This window comes from Sipha flava, unplaced genomic scaffold (assembly GCF_003268045.1).
Source record: "Sipha flava isolate LNK unplaced genomic scaffold, YSA_version1 247_pilon_pilon, whole genome shotgun sequence".
Lineage (NCBI taxonomy): Eukaryota > Metazoa > Arthropoda > Insecta > Hemiptera > Aphididae > Sipha > Sipha flava.
Window position 1 is genome coordinate 30,275 of NW_020272895.1, and position 18,488 is coordinate 48,762.

Here is an 18,488-nt window from a genome sequence, read left to right on the forward strand (position 1 = left end):
AAAAAATCAATGTTCTTTTTTTCTAATTCAAAAAATAAAAATAAAATATACTTGAAATTAAATACTAGTAAATATCATCGTTTTCTAAAAATCTTATGATTTTTAAAAGACTGATTCTTTTGTTCCATTTTTAAGCTCTTGAAATGTTCGACCTTTTATTTTATTTGTATTTGTCTATGGTTTAATAACATTTTAAATTTTTATTTCTAACACTTGTATACAGGACTACTTATAATTTGGTCTTAATTCAGTGTAAAAATATTAAAAATCTTTAGCTTTAATTTTTTTTACATGTATTAGAATATTAAATTTTGACGAAATCGGGTAATTCAAAAAAATTCTTTGAAATCCCCTGAATATCAATCATACGAATTTCAAGTAGACTATTTGGTTATTCAGATATTGCATGCCGTCAATACAACAGTTCATATAAAGGATGTTTGTTAGGATAACTCCAATAAAAATACTCAATCTAAGTTAAACTGTTTTTATTGAAACATTCTAATTATAAGTATTTATTTAATTTAACAAATAGACTTGCGTGAAGATGCTGCAAGGTCGGACTGTAATACCTTTCTGTTACTAGATCGGACTAAAAATCATCTGAATATTGGTGTCTTCAGAACTATCTTATATACCCCATTTCTCATAGTTGATCCGGACCTGGCAAATGCTAACCAACTAGTTCTGTGCGACTCGCCTTGGTATTCAGTTTGTTTTTACTTGTATTTTGTGCTCACAATCCTTGATTACCTATTATGTAACCGGTTGGTCTCGTGAATTCCGTATTTTACACATATCTTACTGATGCCTATCTATAATAGTTTTTCTAATATTGATTATGTAATATGTGGTCTTCTTTACAATATAACTCATAAGGACCTACATCTACTAGCGGTAAGAATTCAAAATAAAATCTATATAACTATAAAACAATATAGTTTAGACCAGTGGTTATAAACGAGGGCGATATCACCCCTCAGTGGGCGGTGTAGTATCACTGGGGGGTATTGAACTATTTTTGGGTGGTAGGGGAGGGGGGCGGTGAACTAGTTTTGGGTGGTAGAGGGGAGGCAAGCGTGTTGCAAAAACGTTGTGCATGGTGTGACCTAAAAATAATTCATACTTAATAATCCGTATAAAAACTATTAGTTACTAATAGGTACTATATGTTGAGCAATGCACAATAACATATCTTTCATTGTTGATACATTTATTATCTTTATTATTTTAGCGATTGTGCATGGACATTGTATTTTATTATAGATACGTACCTATATTAACCAACCTTTTAGCAAACCGTTTGATTTGACCCGCACATGTTGTATTAGTTTTCGTTATTATACTCGTAATATTCAGTCTGTTAAAAACGCGTTTTTTAAAAAAAAATTATTACAAAAATACATGGGTAAATATCTACAAAAACAATAAAAGCAATATTTTTTATTTAATTTTAAATTTTTTTTTAAAAGTAATATTTTTTCTAAATAAACTAAAAAATGTATTTATTATTATAAAATAAAATTGATAATTTTTTAAGATTTTTCAAACGTTTAATTTAATTAATTTACTAGTACCATAACTAAAAAAATATGAAAAATAAAACATAAATGAAAACATTAGTTATGAGATAATTATTCAAATTTTTTTTCAAATTTTCCAAATCATTAACTTCTTTCCTATCTCTAAGCCCAAATCATTCATTATAGAATTTTCACATAGGGGACGTTAAAGAATTGATTCCTACTGAAGGGGGCGATAACATAAAAAAGGTTGAGAAACACTGGTATAGACCATTGTCCGTTACACAAGTTATAGTTTATATATCCGTCCGTCTCTTATCTTTATACCGTATATTAGAACCATCACGTTGAACTTTGATCAGTTTATAATTCAATATCTATTTATATTATACTATACTTAATTTATTAATAATATATTTTTAGACACGCGGTAGCGTGTCAAGCCAAGTTCTAACAGAACTGGCGAGGAGCACCGTGTGTAATATTACACGAACCATTTGGAGCCACTTTTGACCACCTCATAACTCAAAAACTACTACACATAAATATATCAAATTTGACTTATATATTGAGACTTACGAGATACATATGTGTTCCAAATTTCATAAACACATCTAAAATCGTTATTTAGATATTAACGTCTCAAAATCGTCACTTTAATCATTGACTGACCAAAAGATCAAAATTCTAACCCAGTTCCAGATGACCTAGAAAGTTCAAATTTGGCATACAGATAGGTAGTTAGGTGAGTACAAAGGAAAAATCAGAAACTTGTAAATTTTTTTAATTTTTTAATTAATTGATTTTTTATAATTTTTCAATTAATTAAGTGCCTCTTTTTTATTTAATATAATGTAATGTAATGTTGACTTATATAGCTCCGCTAACCTTAACCGTATCGCCGCATTAAAAATATGTCCAGTCGAATATGTGTCGATATTGGCGACCCGCGTACACCAACATACTTTTTATTTCTATTTTCTATGTATTTAATTAATATTAATTTTTAAAAAAATTACAATTAAAATAATTAAATAATTTCTCTTATGATTATTAATCACCCACCTACCAGTAGATATTATAGTAAATAAAATTATGGTAGTTAAAAATATATTCAAAAAGAGATAAAATAATTTTATATTTTATACACTGTATACAACAGAAAATATTTTATAATAAATGTTATAGTATATAGTAATAAACAAGGTTCGGATTTAATAGCACCAAAAAAACTTTAAAATATGCTCTATAGATATGCCCTAAAAACAACAAAAATAGCAAAAAAAAAAAGTAAGTCAAAATTTTATTAAATGTATTATATTATTTTATGAAATAATACATTAATAAAAAAAACTAAAATGACCATCTTCTGTTAATAATTTCAAAAAACTTATATGTGGTACGCCTTGTTGTATGTATACGTGTTTTACCTTGAATGATGACATCGTTTATACGTAACTGTTTCTTCGCTTTTAAGTGTTGAATAACGTTAAACTTTTTGACACTATTAACTTTACATTCACACAATTTACAAAATAGAATACTAGCGTCAATCGTTTGAACATCATTGCCACCAAACTCAGACACAAAATATCTAACTCTCAAATAATTCGATGTTTTAACTTTCGGTATTTTACGTTAAGTATCGAAACAGAAAAACAAATAATACACAATCGAATAATAAATGAATATGAAACGAAATCAAACAATACGGAGAACTGACACTGAAAGCATGAAATACATATGATAGACGACAATATATTATAGAATAATAATAAAATAAAAATAAATAAAACAGATAAGAGGGCATAAATGAATATTTGTTATCGCCAAATTACTTAAAAATAGATTCTAGTAACATGTTAAATAGTAAATACCATATTATTTATCAATTATCAATATGAAACGAAAATGTGGGAATTTTTGGATTCACCTTAATGAATATTATTTTTGATTCAATATAAACGAAATTTATGGAAAATACAAAATAAAGCATAAAATCATGTGTAATAGCAAAAAATATGACTAAAACTTCAAAAATAGCACTAAAAATCTAAAATACTTCAAATATATAAAAAATAACAGAATTAAATTTCCAATTTAGAGTCCCTGGTTAATAACACAAATGAATAGCTCACTTTGCTATCTTTATCTTTATCCTATAATAAGTATGTAGCAAATGCTATAAAATCCGAACCCTGGTAATAAACTTTATTTATAGAATACGTCATGGTAAATTATTGTTATTGACGATCTACAGCGTGGTCGTTTCGGGGGAAAAATTAAAAATCAGTACTAAAAATAAATAAAAAAATAAAAATCAATTATATTGTTAGATAACCTATATATATATATATATATATATAATATTTATATTTTAAAACATAGATAATGTTCTCATCGTCACTTAAAATAATAAATCGTCAAAATGAACACAATATTTGTCGTGGAGTAGCGGGGTGGGGAGCGGTGCGATAAAACCACTCTTCTCAATATAGGCTACTCTGTATTTACTAAAGGGTAGGCTTACGTTGAACTCTCAAGAGTTAAAACCTTAAATGGAGTACATCTTATCAATTTAGATCCAAGTCAAATCAAGGCACAAGAGAGCACTATTGTAGAGTACAACTGCCTGCGCACGTTATACCACCCCAATTTTGCCAAATTAAATATAAACAGAAAACGCGTAATAAAAAATCTGGATACTGAATGGGTAATTCACTCAAACATTTCAAAAATACAAGAAAATATAAATAATAACACAAAAAAGACAATTATAACCCGTAACTGTAGGAAAATACAATAGTTTAACAAAAACCACTTGGAAATAATTTTATTATTAATTAGTAGCTATTAATAATTTACAAACATAAAGTAATGATATCTCACCAAAAACATATATGTAAAATGAGAGCCAAGTTCAATACTATAATATATGCCTTGGTTGTTTACTTCAACGACAAAAGAAATGAGATCTAAATGGGTGCTAAGTTCAATGGTCAGTCCGACAATTTATTTATAATAACAAAAAATATTTTAAAACAATTTAAAATATAATTTCTTCTTATAACTTAGAATAATATATTGAAGCTTAAGGTCTGACTTAACTACGAATTATATTATAGCCTTCGCAAGTTCTAAAGCTGTCATATTTTATTTTTCCGAAAATTATCTTCACTCTTCCATAACTGTTTTAATAGATACTTAATAATAGTTCGTATATGAAAACTATCCAAGTCAGACCTTAAGCTTTAATATGTTATCCTAAGTTATAAGAAGAAATTATGTTTTAAATTATTATAAAATATTTTGTTATAAATAAATTTCAGGACTGACCATTGAACTTGGCACCCATTTAGATCTCACTTCTTTTGTCGTTAAAGTAAAATAATCAAGGCATATATTATAGTATTGAACTTGGCTCTCATTTTAAATATATGTTTTTGGTGGGTTTATTATTAAACTATATGTACATCATACCTTCAACAGTCAAATTCAACTTATAACTATACACATATTAAGTTATTTCTTGCTCACCGTTAAACAGCAGTTATCGAAGGTATTTAACTTGTATTTTATATCTCTACGATACCCTACTCAATCAAAACTCTTACCTAAGTTTACTCTTATCACACCATGGATTTAAATAAAGACACTCCAAATAAGAAATCAAAAAATACCAATACGATACCAAAGGAACCAACTATATCTGATATTTGGAATCTATTAATTACCTTGCAATCAACCGTCTCTTCACACAATGCTCAGTTTAAAAACAAGAATTAAACTCAAAAAACTATTCAATTTAATTTAATTTCTCTTTTTGAGAAGACATGTTTTTTTTAAAAAAAAAAAAAAAAACTAAATGATCAAACATTAATAAACCGAACAAGTGAACTCGAAAACTGATAGTACCGTACTGAAGTTTAAAATTATTATATAATATCAATGCACACGATTTATCATAATGTACAATTTATATTTTATCAAAATTAAATAAATTAGTGAACGCATATAATAAAGATCATTGGAATTAATTAATAATAGCAGCGATGGACATACAAAGCCCGAATAATCTACTAAAAAAAAGTACACGAAAAATATGTACATATTTAAAAAAATAACACACAGAGAAATAAATAAATAGTAAATTACATACAAATATGTAGCCTGAAATATTAATATATAAATATTCCCCGATATACATTTTGTTTATTTATTGTTATATTTATTATTTATTATTATCTAAAGTGTATTAATATAAGATATTATTTTAAAAATCAGTTTTTACATTTCAAATATTATTAAAATTATATTTTTGTATTTCATCCAGTGTTTATAATTCCTCCAAAACTGAATGAATGTAAATGTTATTTTGAATATTTAATATTTTTAAGTCTATATTGATAGCAAAATGTATGTTATGGTTATTTTTTAAAATATGTTTATCAAAACTTGAATTAGAGACAGTTTTCTAGATTTTATTTCAGAAATGTTTTATTTCTACCTTATTTTGATTTTTTGATTTTTCTTACCAAAATATAATTTATTACAATTAGATTTAAGTTTATTTATACCAGTATTTTCAAAAGAAGAAGAGTTTTTAGTGAAGTTTTTAGTTGTATTTTTTATATATTTGATCAAACTATTACTAGTTTTAAAAAACGATTTTTACATAATTTGACGAATTTTGTCAAATTGTCATTTGTTCTTTAATATGTTTATGGATTTCTTTTAATAATATTTAAATTGATATTATTTCTATGGTCTATAATATAGACAATTCTGAAATCCTTTTTATAATTAGATTTATTTAATAGAATACGTTCAAGCCTATAATTATTAAAGAATTAAATACAATTAAAAAAACAAATGTCATGGTTAATGTATATGATAACCAAACATGTATATTAGTAGAACACACTATAAAAATGTACTCAATGTCACAAATTTATAGATCCCAATGGTTTAGTTATAACGGCAAACATGACATGAAATTACTGACAGCGAAAAATTCTATTCTCCTATTATTATTGATTCCAGGGCACTTAATGTATGTAAACTACTATAATTACCGTATGTAATACGTACATTTTTATTAAAATTGAAACAAATGTTCTTACTTCAAACCACACAAAAGTTTACTTAGAAGTTGTCAGACTTATAGTATTAAGTCTAATATAACAATAATAATAATAATAATAATCTAATATAATAATAGTATGCTTAATCTTAAACTTGGGAAATATTTTATTTTAAATTAAAGTAGTGCAAATATAATGCGAATTTATGATTGCATAATATAGGTTAACTGTGTGTACTTAAATGTACATTTTTGAGTAAACAAAGTGAAAATGTATAAAATGCATTATGCTTATTTAGTTTATTATTGTTTACCACATTATTCATGATATGTATTAATAGAATTCGTCTTGAATATACGTTCCCTTAATATCTTACATCCGTGATATCTCATCAAGTAATTATTTATATTGTTAAAAGTTCATAAAACAAATAACATTTTACAAATAATATTTTATTTTTATCTTTATTAATGGTTCAAACCTTCGCATTTTTGTCATGAAGAGCTTATCTAACCTTCTACGTTTCATTCTAAATACGTTGATTTTATTCATTGTTTAATCGTGATTTAAATTAGAGGTCTCGTTTTTGTGCATGCATTTTTTTTTTTAAATTTTCACAATATGTATATATATATATTAAAAAATATTTTATTTGACATGTTATTTTATTGAGATATACGTATTAGTTTAATGTTGATTTGCACGGGGACAGGACATTTAAACTGAAAGGTACTAAATTATTTAAGGGTACTATCAGTCTTATAAAAGACAATTTACTGTAACTTTATTTATGTAATTATAACTCAGCTATTATTTTGGATTTGATATTAATTACAAATATTGTGTAATAGTGTACTAAAATGGGGAAAATTTATTATGAGCAAATTTTTAATGAATAGTTGGAGTCACTTATTTTTAGTTTTATACTTTAGGGAAGAAGGATGGCAAAATATTATTGATCTTGGGTGGAGAAATCGCTAACCGGCTTAATGTTAAAAAACATTCCGCAACATTTATACTGTAGTCTCTCTCCGCTGCCATTTTTCTCGTTGCTCTACACTGAACTCCACCGGACCAACTGGAAGTGAAGTCCACACACGTGATAATTATCTACTTACAGAAGGGAATACAAGTGAAAATAAAATTGTCAAAGACTTCGGTCGTTTCAATGGGAAATTTGAAGAAAAAATTGTATTTTTGGTTTTTTTTTTTAGTTATTCAAATATATTATTAGTTTTTAATCTTAGAATACATACATTTATATTACAAAATGTTGTACATTAATGTAATGTTTTTTTATAATATTATATAATATTTGTAATATTGATTTATAGAGTTGGTTATTCCAAAAAAACCTTATTAACCTTCACCTTCTATTTTTATTTACCTATCTATATCTATTTTTTTATGGAGTTAAACCATTTTTTATCTTTTTAATAAAAAAATATGTGTCTGTTTCCTAAAATTTGAAATGTACCTAACAAAAATATTCTTTGATCTGATTATTTCCTATTCTGAATATTTGATTTAATGAATTATTTCTAAGAGTTAGGTTAAGAGTTAGATAGGTAGGTTAGATACTGTTTTCAAATTGAATACAATATTTCTATTAATAGCAAAACAAATGAAAGAACAATATGATTTTATATAAATTAGTGTTTAAAAATATTGCAAGGGTTAACAATTTATATTATACTTTTTTTTTTTAGGATCTAACGAAACCGTCGGATGATAATTAATATATTCAAACAATGACAAATTAACTCTTTCATCCATTCTTGTTGTAGAACCACAGTATCCGAAGATATTTGAGACTTGACGCAAATTATGTACATAACTATGTATGATATAGGTCTTTAAATATGGAAACGCAAGTCTAATATTTAAATGTCGGTCGATACCACGCATAGCATAACTGATAACCATGTGAATATTAAAGACTACAATATATGCTAAATAAACTCATTTATGTGAACTACAGTAAATACAACTATTAGGGATATATATATATATGTTATTCACTAAAGCATGGTTTTAAATTGTACGACAAATTTTTACCTAACGGATACGCCTGGCATTTATACATGATACACAAGATATATAATAATATTCATGGTACTCAAGTCTTGGTTGGCAAGCAAACGTTATCGATTATTGACGAATAAAATCGGATTGGGTTCCAACTAGTGATGGGCAGAAACGACTATTTGATACTACCGACTATTATTCGGTTTTCATTACGTACTACCGACTATTATTCGACTAATAATTTGCACGACCAGCTATATACAAATCATAGAAATTAGTCGACTATTTTTTTCCAACCAACTATTATGAATAAATAAAATTATTCGACTACTTTTTTTCAACCAACTAATATGAATAAATGAAATTAGTCGACTAAAATAACTGATAACTCGGTAATTCTAAGAAATTTAAATTGTAGTCGTAATTCTATTTAAAGGTAAGGTTTTGTTTCCGCAGTTGACTGCAGCAGTCATACATAGTCAAAACAAAAATAACGATAATGACACGCACGGCGCACGTCGCACACACTACAAAGCTAGCCGCTAGGTTTTTGTAAATGGGTAATTCTAAGATATTGTAAGGTCTATTTTTCTGCATTGATTTTATTTAGATAAATATTTAATACCCAAAATCCAAAATACCTTAGTAGTTAGTTATCATTCGACAGTTATACACGGCATACGCCACACGGTATAGACTATAAGCTATTGAGTTTAAACTGTTATAAATAAACTCGTATAAAATGTTGAGTAAAAAAAATTCATCAAACGTGTGGTGCTATTTCACTAAAAATATAAATAAACCTGACGAAGCTAAATGTAATTTATATCATACTGTGTACAAACATGGTCACGGTACATCAAATCTGCACGAACATTTGCGCCGTAATCATCAGTCAAAACTTGACGCAGATAAGTCTAAATTTGAATTGGACAAAGATTTAGATTTGCGATTTCAACAAGGTAAGTGATAGTATATACTTTTTTAATTGATATTTTAATTCAATTTCAATTTTATATTTTATTTAAGAGAGACATCAACATTAACATCCAAACGTAGTTTTAGGGAAGCAAGTGAAACAACTATAATGACAAACAATTCAATTAATGAAGTTCAAGTACCTGTATTAAAAAAACAAACAAAGCAATTACTTCTTTCAAAAAGGTAATTTTATTTGATTTATTTACATATTTTAGTACAAAAAAAAGATTTTAAAATACATTTGTGTATAAATATTTATCTAACAGATTTGTATGTATTTTTTAACCTTTTTCGTGACATTTATATCTCAGTAATTTGATGAAATAAATTTAATAAAACATAAATACATCGTACGTTTTGCGTTGTCGGCTGTCGCCCCATAATTTCATTGTGATGTCATATAACACAGATTTTTTGATCAAATATTCAATGTTTTGTAGTTATATTGAACTCAGTTTTTTATAAAAAATTCACAAATATCAGTCAAAGATTCTTTATATCTTGCCCATTTTAATTATATATTATTTTTATAGATTTGGTATTTCATCAGAAAAACAAAAGACAGACTTTGTGAGATCGATTGTTGAAATGATAACTGATGATTTGCAACCACTATCGTTTGTTGAAAATAGTGGATTTCAAAACGTAATTCGATTGCTTGATTCAAGGTACTTAGATCTTTTACCAAGTCGCCGAACACTAACAAAAAGCATCTTACCTGACCTATACCCTACTACCAAAAATAAACTACAAGATATTTTGAACAAATCAAGCTATATTTCCATTACTTCGGATATCTGGACATCATTAAATACAGATTCGTTTATGACTATTACTTTCCACACGTTTGATAGTGCTTTCATTCTTAAAACATTTGTATTATGCACTTTAAAATTAGAAAATAGTCATACAGGAGAATATCTTATTCAAACGTTGGAAAATATATTTAATGAATGGGGAATTAGACACAAAATCGTAGCAATTGTAACAGATTCAGGGGCTAATATTAAATCTGCCGTAAACAAATTACGAATACCACACATACCTTGTACAGCGCACATATTAAATTTAATTGTTACCCAAGCTTTAGTATTTAGAAGTCCATATGATGACAATGATGTTTTAGAACAGTAATTCCCAACCTTTTTACCACCACGGACCACTTCGACAATATTTTATAGGCCGCGGACCACCTCAATTTTACGTAAACTAGGAAGATCTTTTTTTTTTTTGCTCATCAACAAGAATTTATAATTTCTTTATAAGAGGCTTTTAATAATACTTATAATTGATTTTTTTTTATTAAAGTTAAAAATAATTAAAAATTTAATACAAACTAATATTCTAAAAAAATTTACATTACATTATTATAGTTATTTAAGGTAAATTACAAAAATTATGAAAACAATTTAATGCGATTTTTGTGCTTGCATTTCGTTCACTAACAAAGATATTCTTGGGTTGATACTGCTCAAAGCTACACGCAAGTCTTTAGTGGGGTCCAACAAATTTCTCTGTTTATTTTTAATGTAGAGTAGTCCAGAAAATCCTTGTTCGCACAAATAAGTTGTCGAAAACATGACTAAATATCTTAATGCAATTTCTCGAAGTTTAGGGTACGTAATCGCTTTTTTACACCAAAACTCTTCGATATTCATGCCAGATTCAAATGTATCCTTACAGTTTCGATCGTTTTGTAACTCTATCAAATCTTCCTGGTTATTATCAGGTACCCCATTGATTTTAATGATAAAAGGGTTTCGAATCATACTTCGTATACCATTTGTTTCCAAATCATTATATTCTGGAAAATAACGATTAAACTCATTTTTAAGTTTTTTCAAATGTTGTAAAACGTTTTGCTGTACCTCATTTACGAGGTCAGCATATTTTTCGTTATCAACCAAGCTTTTCAGTGTTTGAAACGCTGAATAATTATTCATTTCAACTTTACTTATCCACAAATCAATTTTACACATAAACGCTCGAAGTTTATCTTCAAATATGGATATATTTGCAGAGCCTTCCAGTTTATTATTTCCAGAACCTTCTAATTGCAAATTAAGCTTGTTTAAATGTTCGAAGATATCGACAAGATAAGCCAGGTATATTTTAAACTTATGATCATAAATAAATTTCAATAAATTATCATTTTTTTTCTCAGTTAAAAACATTGCCACCTCCTCCTTTAGTGAAAATAAACGTGCCAACATGTTACCTTTCGAAAGCCATCGGACTTCGGTATGAAAAAGTAAAGTTTCATATTCAGAGTCCAAGTCCGAGCATATTTTTTTAAAAATGCGAGTATTCAGTGCACTAGTTTTGATGATGTTTACCAACTTTATGGCCTGTTTCAAAGTATATTGGAGTTCTTCAGGTAATGTTTTTGATGCTAATGCTTGTCGATGAATAATACAATGTGTTGTCAATACTTTACGGTTTTTTTTCTTTCACCAACGTTGCTAGGCCTGAGCGTGATCCCAACATAGCTGGAGCACCATCCGTACAAAAACCTGCTAACTTTTCCCACATAATGTCGTGCTTTTCAAAATAATCATTTATTATCTTCAGTATATCACTTCCTTTTGATGTAGTACTCAATTCTTATAACAATAAAAGCTCTTCTTTTATTAAATTGTTGTTGTCCAAAAATCGAACAAAAACCAGTAACTGACAACATTGTGAAACATCAGTACTTTCATCACACTACAATGCGTAAAAAGGCGAATTTTTTATTTTTACTAGTAATTGTTCTTCGATATCGAAAGACATTTTATCAATACGATCTTTCACAGTATTATTCGATAATGGAATTTCTTGAATTTTCTTTTTAGCTTCTGCACCTAAAATTTCTTCTACGGCAGTTAGTAAACAAGGCTTTAATAAATTTTCACCAATTGTGTGTGATTTCTTTGATTTTGCGATTAATTGTAAAATTTTAAATGACGCAGATAGAACTTTTTCGTTTGCCTCAAATCTTGAACCACTTGTTCCTAGTTTCATTTTTTTTAAATTTTCTGATTTACCAATGAAAAATTCTGGTGGTTGATCACTAAATTTAGGATGGACACTTTTTAAATGCCGTTCTAACTTGGCGGGTTTCAACGCATCATAACTGAGAACGGTGGCACATATTACACTGTGGTCGAATTTCACGATTAGTTTCGATTGCGATAAATCCAAATTTTATGTATCCATCGTCATACTTTCTTTTCGGAGCTATATTTCGACAATCTAACACACGAAAAATTAAAAAGAACACAAACGTCGACTACGGAATACGAGTACGGAGACACTAACAACAAAAACCAACAATATTATATTCAACTTTGAACATAATCTGTTAAATTGTGCCGATATAATCTAATCTTAATGTAAAAATGTAAAACAAAAATTAAATTATCGGTTGAAATAATAACATGGGTTTCACTACGTAATATAAATTTATAAATAAATTTATTTATAAAAATATTTTTACATTTTGTAAGTATGGCTCGCGGACCACCTCACAATGTCTCGCGGACCACCAGTGGTCCGCGGACCATAGGTTGGGAACCTATGTTTTAGAATCTAATGAATGTCAAAATCTAAATGATTTATTAAAGAAGTGTCGTTCCATTGTGACATATTTTAAAAAAAGAGAAGTTGCAAATAGGAAATTAGCCGAAAAATTAACACAGTTAGGAGCTTTAAAATTAAAACTTAAGCAAGACGTGTCAACAAGATAGAACAGTAGCCTCTTGATGTTGGAAAGACTAGTCGAATTAAAAGAACCATTGACCTATGCTATGCTTTCCTTAAAGGATGGACCTGTAATGTTAAATTCGCAAGAATGGGAAGTAATAGGAGATGTTATCCCCATATTAAAACCATTTGAAGTAATGACTACTGAGTTATCAGGAGAGAACTATCCGACATTGGCAATAGTTATTCCATTAGTAAGAGGTAAGTAAGAAATTCAAAAAAATTAAATTAATTAATAAATAATTAAACAAATATTTTTAGGTTTACACATTTCTCTAGTATCAAAACAAATGAGAACATACTTAGGTCAGCTAATCAAGAAAAAATTGCTGGAAAATTTAAACAGTCGTTTTAAACTCATTGAAGAGCAAAATCCTAAACCTGAGTTTTCAAGAGCGACTCTACTTGACCCTCGTTTTAAAAAGTTGGCATTTCAGCACACAATTAATGCTGAAAACGTAGAAAAGAGTATTACAGATGAGCTATCTTTACTTATCAGTGAAAATTTGAATGGTAAGGAACTAAGGAATTAATAATATTAATACATTTTTTTTTACATTAAAAATTTTGATTAATTATAAAAATGTATATTTTTTAACATTACAGAAGAAAATTCTAATATTTCTGAAACTCCTGAAATTCAAACCATCTCTAATAATGAAGCCGTATATTTATGAAGTTTCTTGGATGATTCAAAGCCAATCGATTTTTGGATCAAACACAAAATACTGTTGGGCGAATTATTCAACTTAGCATTGAAGTATTTAGTGATCCCTGCTACCTCAGTACCTACAGAGAGAATTTTTTCAAAAGCAGGTGAAATCATGTCAGCAAAAAAAAAATAGAACACATCCAAAAAATTTAGATATGTTCATATTTTTAAACAAAAATTTAAAACAGTTGTAAATTTGTATTTATTTTTCCTAATAATGTTTATGTTTTTTGTTATATTATTATTATTTTTGTTATATTGTTGAATTAAAGTAATTCATGCTAAAGTTTGCAATCAGTCCAATAAAAATCAGTTGAATAATAAAAAAAAGTCAAATTGAATAATGATAATTAGTCGAATAATAATTAGTCGAATAATAAAAATAAGTCGAATAATAATTAGTCGAATAATAATAACTTGTCAAATAATAAAAATTAGTCGAAAAATAATAACTAGTCGAATAATAAAAATGTTCGAGTAACTACATTAGTCATTTGATACTACCCACTAAGTCGGTAGTTATTAGTCACTTTTGCCCATCACTAGTTCCAACTTTATGGTTTAATATATACTTTAATATAATTTTAACTATTGGCGGTATATGAGTGAGTTCTATGGCAACAGATAAACGTTAACCATCCACAGTTGAATCGAATGCTGCGCTTAAATATTGAATCAACTTTAATATTCATTATTCACACAAGGTGTTTTTTTTTTTTTTTTTTGAGGATCCTCACCTTTTTTTAAGCTTATCTCTTTCTGACACTGTGAGATACCGTTAATCCCCATATTGTTTTCTTAGTATAAAACGGATATCATATTGTTGGTGCTGCATAATATCGCTCAACTCAAATTTTAATTTAATTATACACTTATTATTATTTTAGGTCCATATTACGGTCATCACGACATACGCACACATTGAAAAATATTAATGCTTTATTATTATACTAACAAAATACGTGTACGAGACCGTAAACGTAGATACCAATGAAATATAGAAAGATATATTATTTTTTTTTCACCTAAGAAAGCAAAACAATATGAAGTTCATCAAATTATATGCAAATGAAAGATTACAACCGACAATCGTTTATATTTTTACAAAGAGGAAATTTGATAAAATTAATGAATACAATTTCAGTAAAAATAAGTTTTTTTTTTTAAAAAAAATTCGACGAATTGACATAGGTTTAAAGGTTTTTTTTATAACGTTTCTTAGTTATTTACTTCTATTCGAAAAATATTAAATAAGAATATTCTTTTATCATTTCTTTGTACTCATTTTATTTTAAACAATTAAATAAGCATATTATACTTTTTACTTTAGATGGTGCACCGCGTTCACAATTCAGGAGTTTTGTTGGTTTTTATTTTATAATTTTTATGGTGACTCAGCATATGCACATCAATATATTGATGTGTACTTTGTAATTTAATAATAACAATATATTTATTAGAGACTTTATATAAGTTATTATAAGTGAATTAGATGAACAACAAAATAAATAATGAACAGCAAAGGGCAATTGTAGACCAAAAACTGATTTACATTAACTACATTATATTTATTTGTGATCGAGTAGGTGCGTCTATGTTGGTGAAGTAGCTAAGATAATAATATACAATATTCTTTATACATTTCTATATATGTATTTTTTTAATAATTTTTAACTTCATTAAAACAAAATAAATCAATAAATTAAAATTTTTATTTTAATTCATATATTTTTTTAAGGATATTTTAATGCGTATTTTGTATATGTTACTTAAAATGTACCTATTTTCATCATCAAAAATAAATTGTTTTAAAGTATAAAATACAAATTATATTATAATTTATATTATATCTTGATTTGTATATTTTATAGTTATATCCAATAAAACTTACCACTTTTTGCACGATGATACATATATCTTCCATCTTTGATAACTTTTTTTTAAAACTATTGTGTGAGCGAGCTCCCGAACAAGTCTATTTGCTCGAGGTAACCAAGCTCCGATAAAAAAGAGTGGACTGTATATGTACACCTTTCTTATGTATATGTATATTTAATATAAAATATAATCAAGTAAAGGTTATAAACCGAGACGACGCGAGGGGGTGGGCAATAGGGGCAGTTGCCCAGGGCCCCGCGCCTTAAATTATAATTAAGGCCCCGCGGTTCTGATTTAACTGAACTTAAAATATTTTATTAACATAAATTATAAGACCCAACATTAATTTTGCCCAGGGCCTCACAAACTCTAGCACCGTCACTGGTTATAATACATTAATAAACGAAACATGTAATAAGAATAAAATAAAATAGAATAATAAATTAATAATTATATCATATAAATATAATAATAATTATTATATCAATAAATGAATAATAAACAAATATTACTGCGTACTGCGCCACTGCAACAGCCGACGATAGATATTATGTGGCGACCACAAACGTAACATAAATAACACGGTATCGCGAATTATACACGGGGCAACAATCAACCAACGACGACACACCGACCGGTCGCGGCGGCCCGTATTAAAATATATATCGGGTAAGGTGGCGCGAATAGTTCAGTGAAGTGAAGGGGTTTATCGTGTCTAGAAAATTCGACCGTTAGAGGACGCCACACCACCAAAAAACATGTACAAAAATGTGTTTACGTGTTTCAATATTACGGCTTATTGAGTAGTTTTAGAGAAAAAAAACCCAATACAAAAGTTGTAGAGAATAATATTTTGGAGATAATGACATAACCTTTTTTTTGAATTATCCCTAGGAAAAAAGTTACAAGCATTTGAAAAAGTAAAAAATTGGTTTTTTGGTCATAGCTTGTTAAATACTGAATGTATAAAAAACGGATATGTCATTATCTTCAAAATTTTGTTCTCTACAACTTTTGTATTAGGGTTTTTTCTCCAAAATCACTCAGTGAGCCAAGTTTTTGAATGTGAAACTTCATTGAACTTGCATAATGTTAGATTTGTCCACTCAGTAAACTGAACATGAGTCGAAAAAAATTGTCCGGTAGTTATTATATATATTTTGTGTTAAAATTGATTCATTTCTTAAATTGTTTAGTGATTTATGTTCCATAATCGTCATAAAATTGTTAATATTTCGCGACTTAATTTTTAGTAGTAAAGTGACTAAATGACTTTTTACTTCAACGATAGATAAATTGGCTGTTTCGACACTTTTAATTGTATTAAAAAATAGATCACATTGAGTTTGAAGAAATATTTGATAAATTTGATTTTGCCTACTGCACTATTTTTGCTTGGGCCGGCCCTGTTTAAAATATACAGGTTAGCTATCGCTAATCCGTCACTCGGTCGATTTAATATAGTGATCGAATCAGTACTGTGACAACATAACAGTGTGAATCGTAAATATTATTCACTGAATAATATACGTATTTATTGAATATATTAGAATTTATATATATATATTATAAATTATTCTGTAAAATTTAATGTAATAAAACCGATTAATAAGTACAACAAACGCAATAGAAGAATATAAAAATAAAAAAATTTCAAGAATAACGTTTTTAAGAAAAGTACCTATGCAACAATTATTTAAAATATTAAATAATAAATAATTAATAGAATTATGAAAAATATTTGAATATATATATATAGGTATAAATACAAATTTAATTATAAAATTAAATTAAAGTTCAAAAATATGAATCCGAAAATTAAGTCAAACAATTTTTTGGGGATCAATAAGAATCGCCTCTCCGTGGTGGTCCCTGGGTAACTTTAAAGGGTTCTTAAAATATAATTTAGACAGTTATGTAGAAATAGATTTGGTGAGGATGAAAATCGAATATTTCCGTTTTGGTGGAAACGACTGACGCCCACGACGAAGACCAAAAATAACTTTTTTTTCGAATAATTGAATTCGATACTTAGAAATCGATTAGGTTAGTAATAATATAGCAACCACATTATTATTTTACAAATGCCTAATTATATACAATATACATTTAATCCGTAGACCGTAATTGATATTTAATAAAAACAGATAAAAATTATAATTTTAATTTTATTTACTTATTTTCTATTATATGAAAATATTCATATTTTTTAAAAACGGGACAATATAGCGTCCCGGATGCATATGTCGGAATAACGGGACAGACTTTTGAAATACGGTACTTCCCTATATAATACGGGACGTCTGGCCACGCTATACTACAATATAACTTACAACTTCAACTGCCATATAATTAATTTTTATCATTAACTACTATCGTTCTTACTACAGCTTTTTTTTTGTTCTTCAAAAGCTTATACTCTTTTTTTTTTGCCTTTATTTTTCTTTTATACATGTGTCACACGAAGATTCTTTGTTTATGAAAGATACTTTAGAATTTCACTTTATACAGTCATACATATTATTATAATTTTCGTTA

General features: G+C 27.3%; 2 protein-coding genes and 1 long non-coding RNA gene across 3 annotated transcripts; 2 read left to right on the plus strand and 1 right to left on the minus strand.

Moving 5' to 3' along the window:
- Positions 1 to 130: 130 nt before the first annotated feature.
- LOC112684248 lies at positions 131 to 5,425 on the minus strand. The gene is made up of 3 exons (XR_003148677.1): positions 5,258 to 5,425; positions 1,275 to 1,360; positions 131 to 1,109 (listed from the first exon to the last, which is right to left on the minus strand). It is a non-coding gene; the product is annotated as an uncharacterized LOC112684248 (long non-coding RNA).
- Positions 5,426 to 10,204: 4,779 nt separating this feature from the next.
- LOC112684268 (zinc finger BED domain-containing protein 1-like) lies at positions 10,205 to 10,750 on the plus strand. Its single transcript, XM_025555695.1, has one exon. It carries the CDS (start codon positions 10,205 to 10,207, stop codon positions 10,748 to 10,750), a length of 546 nt encoding a protein of 181 aa, XP_025411480.1.
- A 2,444-nt stretch (positions 10,751 to 13,194) lies between these two features.
- On the plus strand, positions 13,195 to 14,195 carry LOC112684266 (zinc finger BED domain-containing protein 1-like). The gene is made up of 3 exons (XM_025555693.1): positions 13,195 to 13,561; positions 13,622 to 13,873; positions 13,967 to 14,195. Exons 1-3 carry the CDS (start codon positions 13,360 to 13,362, stop codon positions 14,035 to 14,037), a joined length of 525 nt encoding a protein of 174 aa, XP_025411478.1. The 5' UTR covers positions 13,195 to 13,359; the 3' UTR covers positions 14,038 to 14,195.
- The last annotated feature ends 4,293 nt before the right edge of the window (positions 14,196 to 18,488 follow it).

What these genes read in the sequence shown, in the direction of transcription:
- LOC112684268 (XM_025555695.1), top strand. Translation starts at nt 10,205, where the DNA reads ATGATAACTGATGATTTGCAACCACTATCGTTTGTTGAAAATAGTGGA.
- LOC112684266 (XM_025555693.1), top strand. Translation starts at nt 13,360, where the DNA reads ATGTTGGAAAGACTAGTCGAATTAAAAGAACCATTGACCTATGCTATG. An exon ending in AGTTATTCCATTAGTAAGAG is followed by an intron (nt 13,562 to 13,621) that starts GTAAGTAAGAAA and finishes AAATATTTTTAG; the next exon opens with GTTTACACATTTCTCTAGTA. An exon ending in TATCAGTGAAAATTTGAATG is followed by an intron (nt 13,874 to 13,966) that starts GTAAGGAACTAA and finishes TTAACATTACAG; the next exon opens with AAGAAAATTCTAATATTTCT.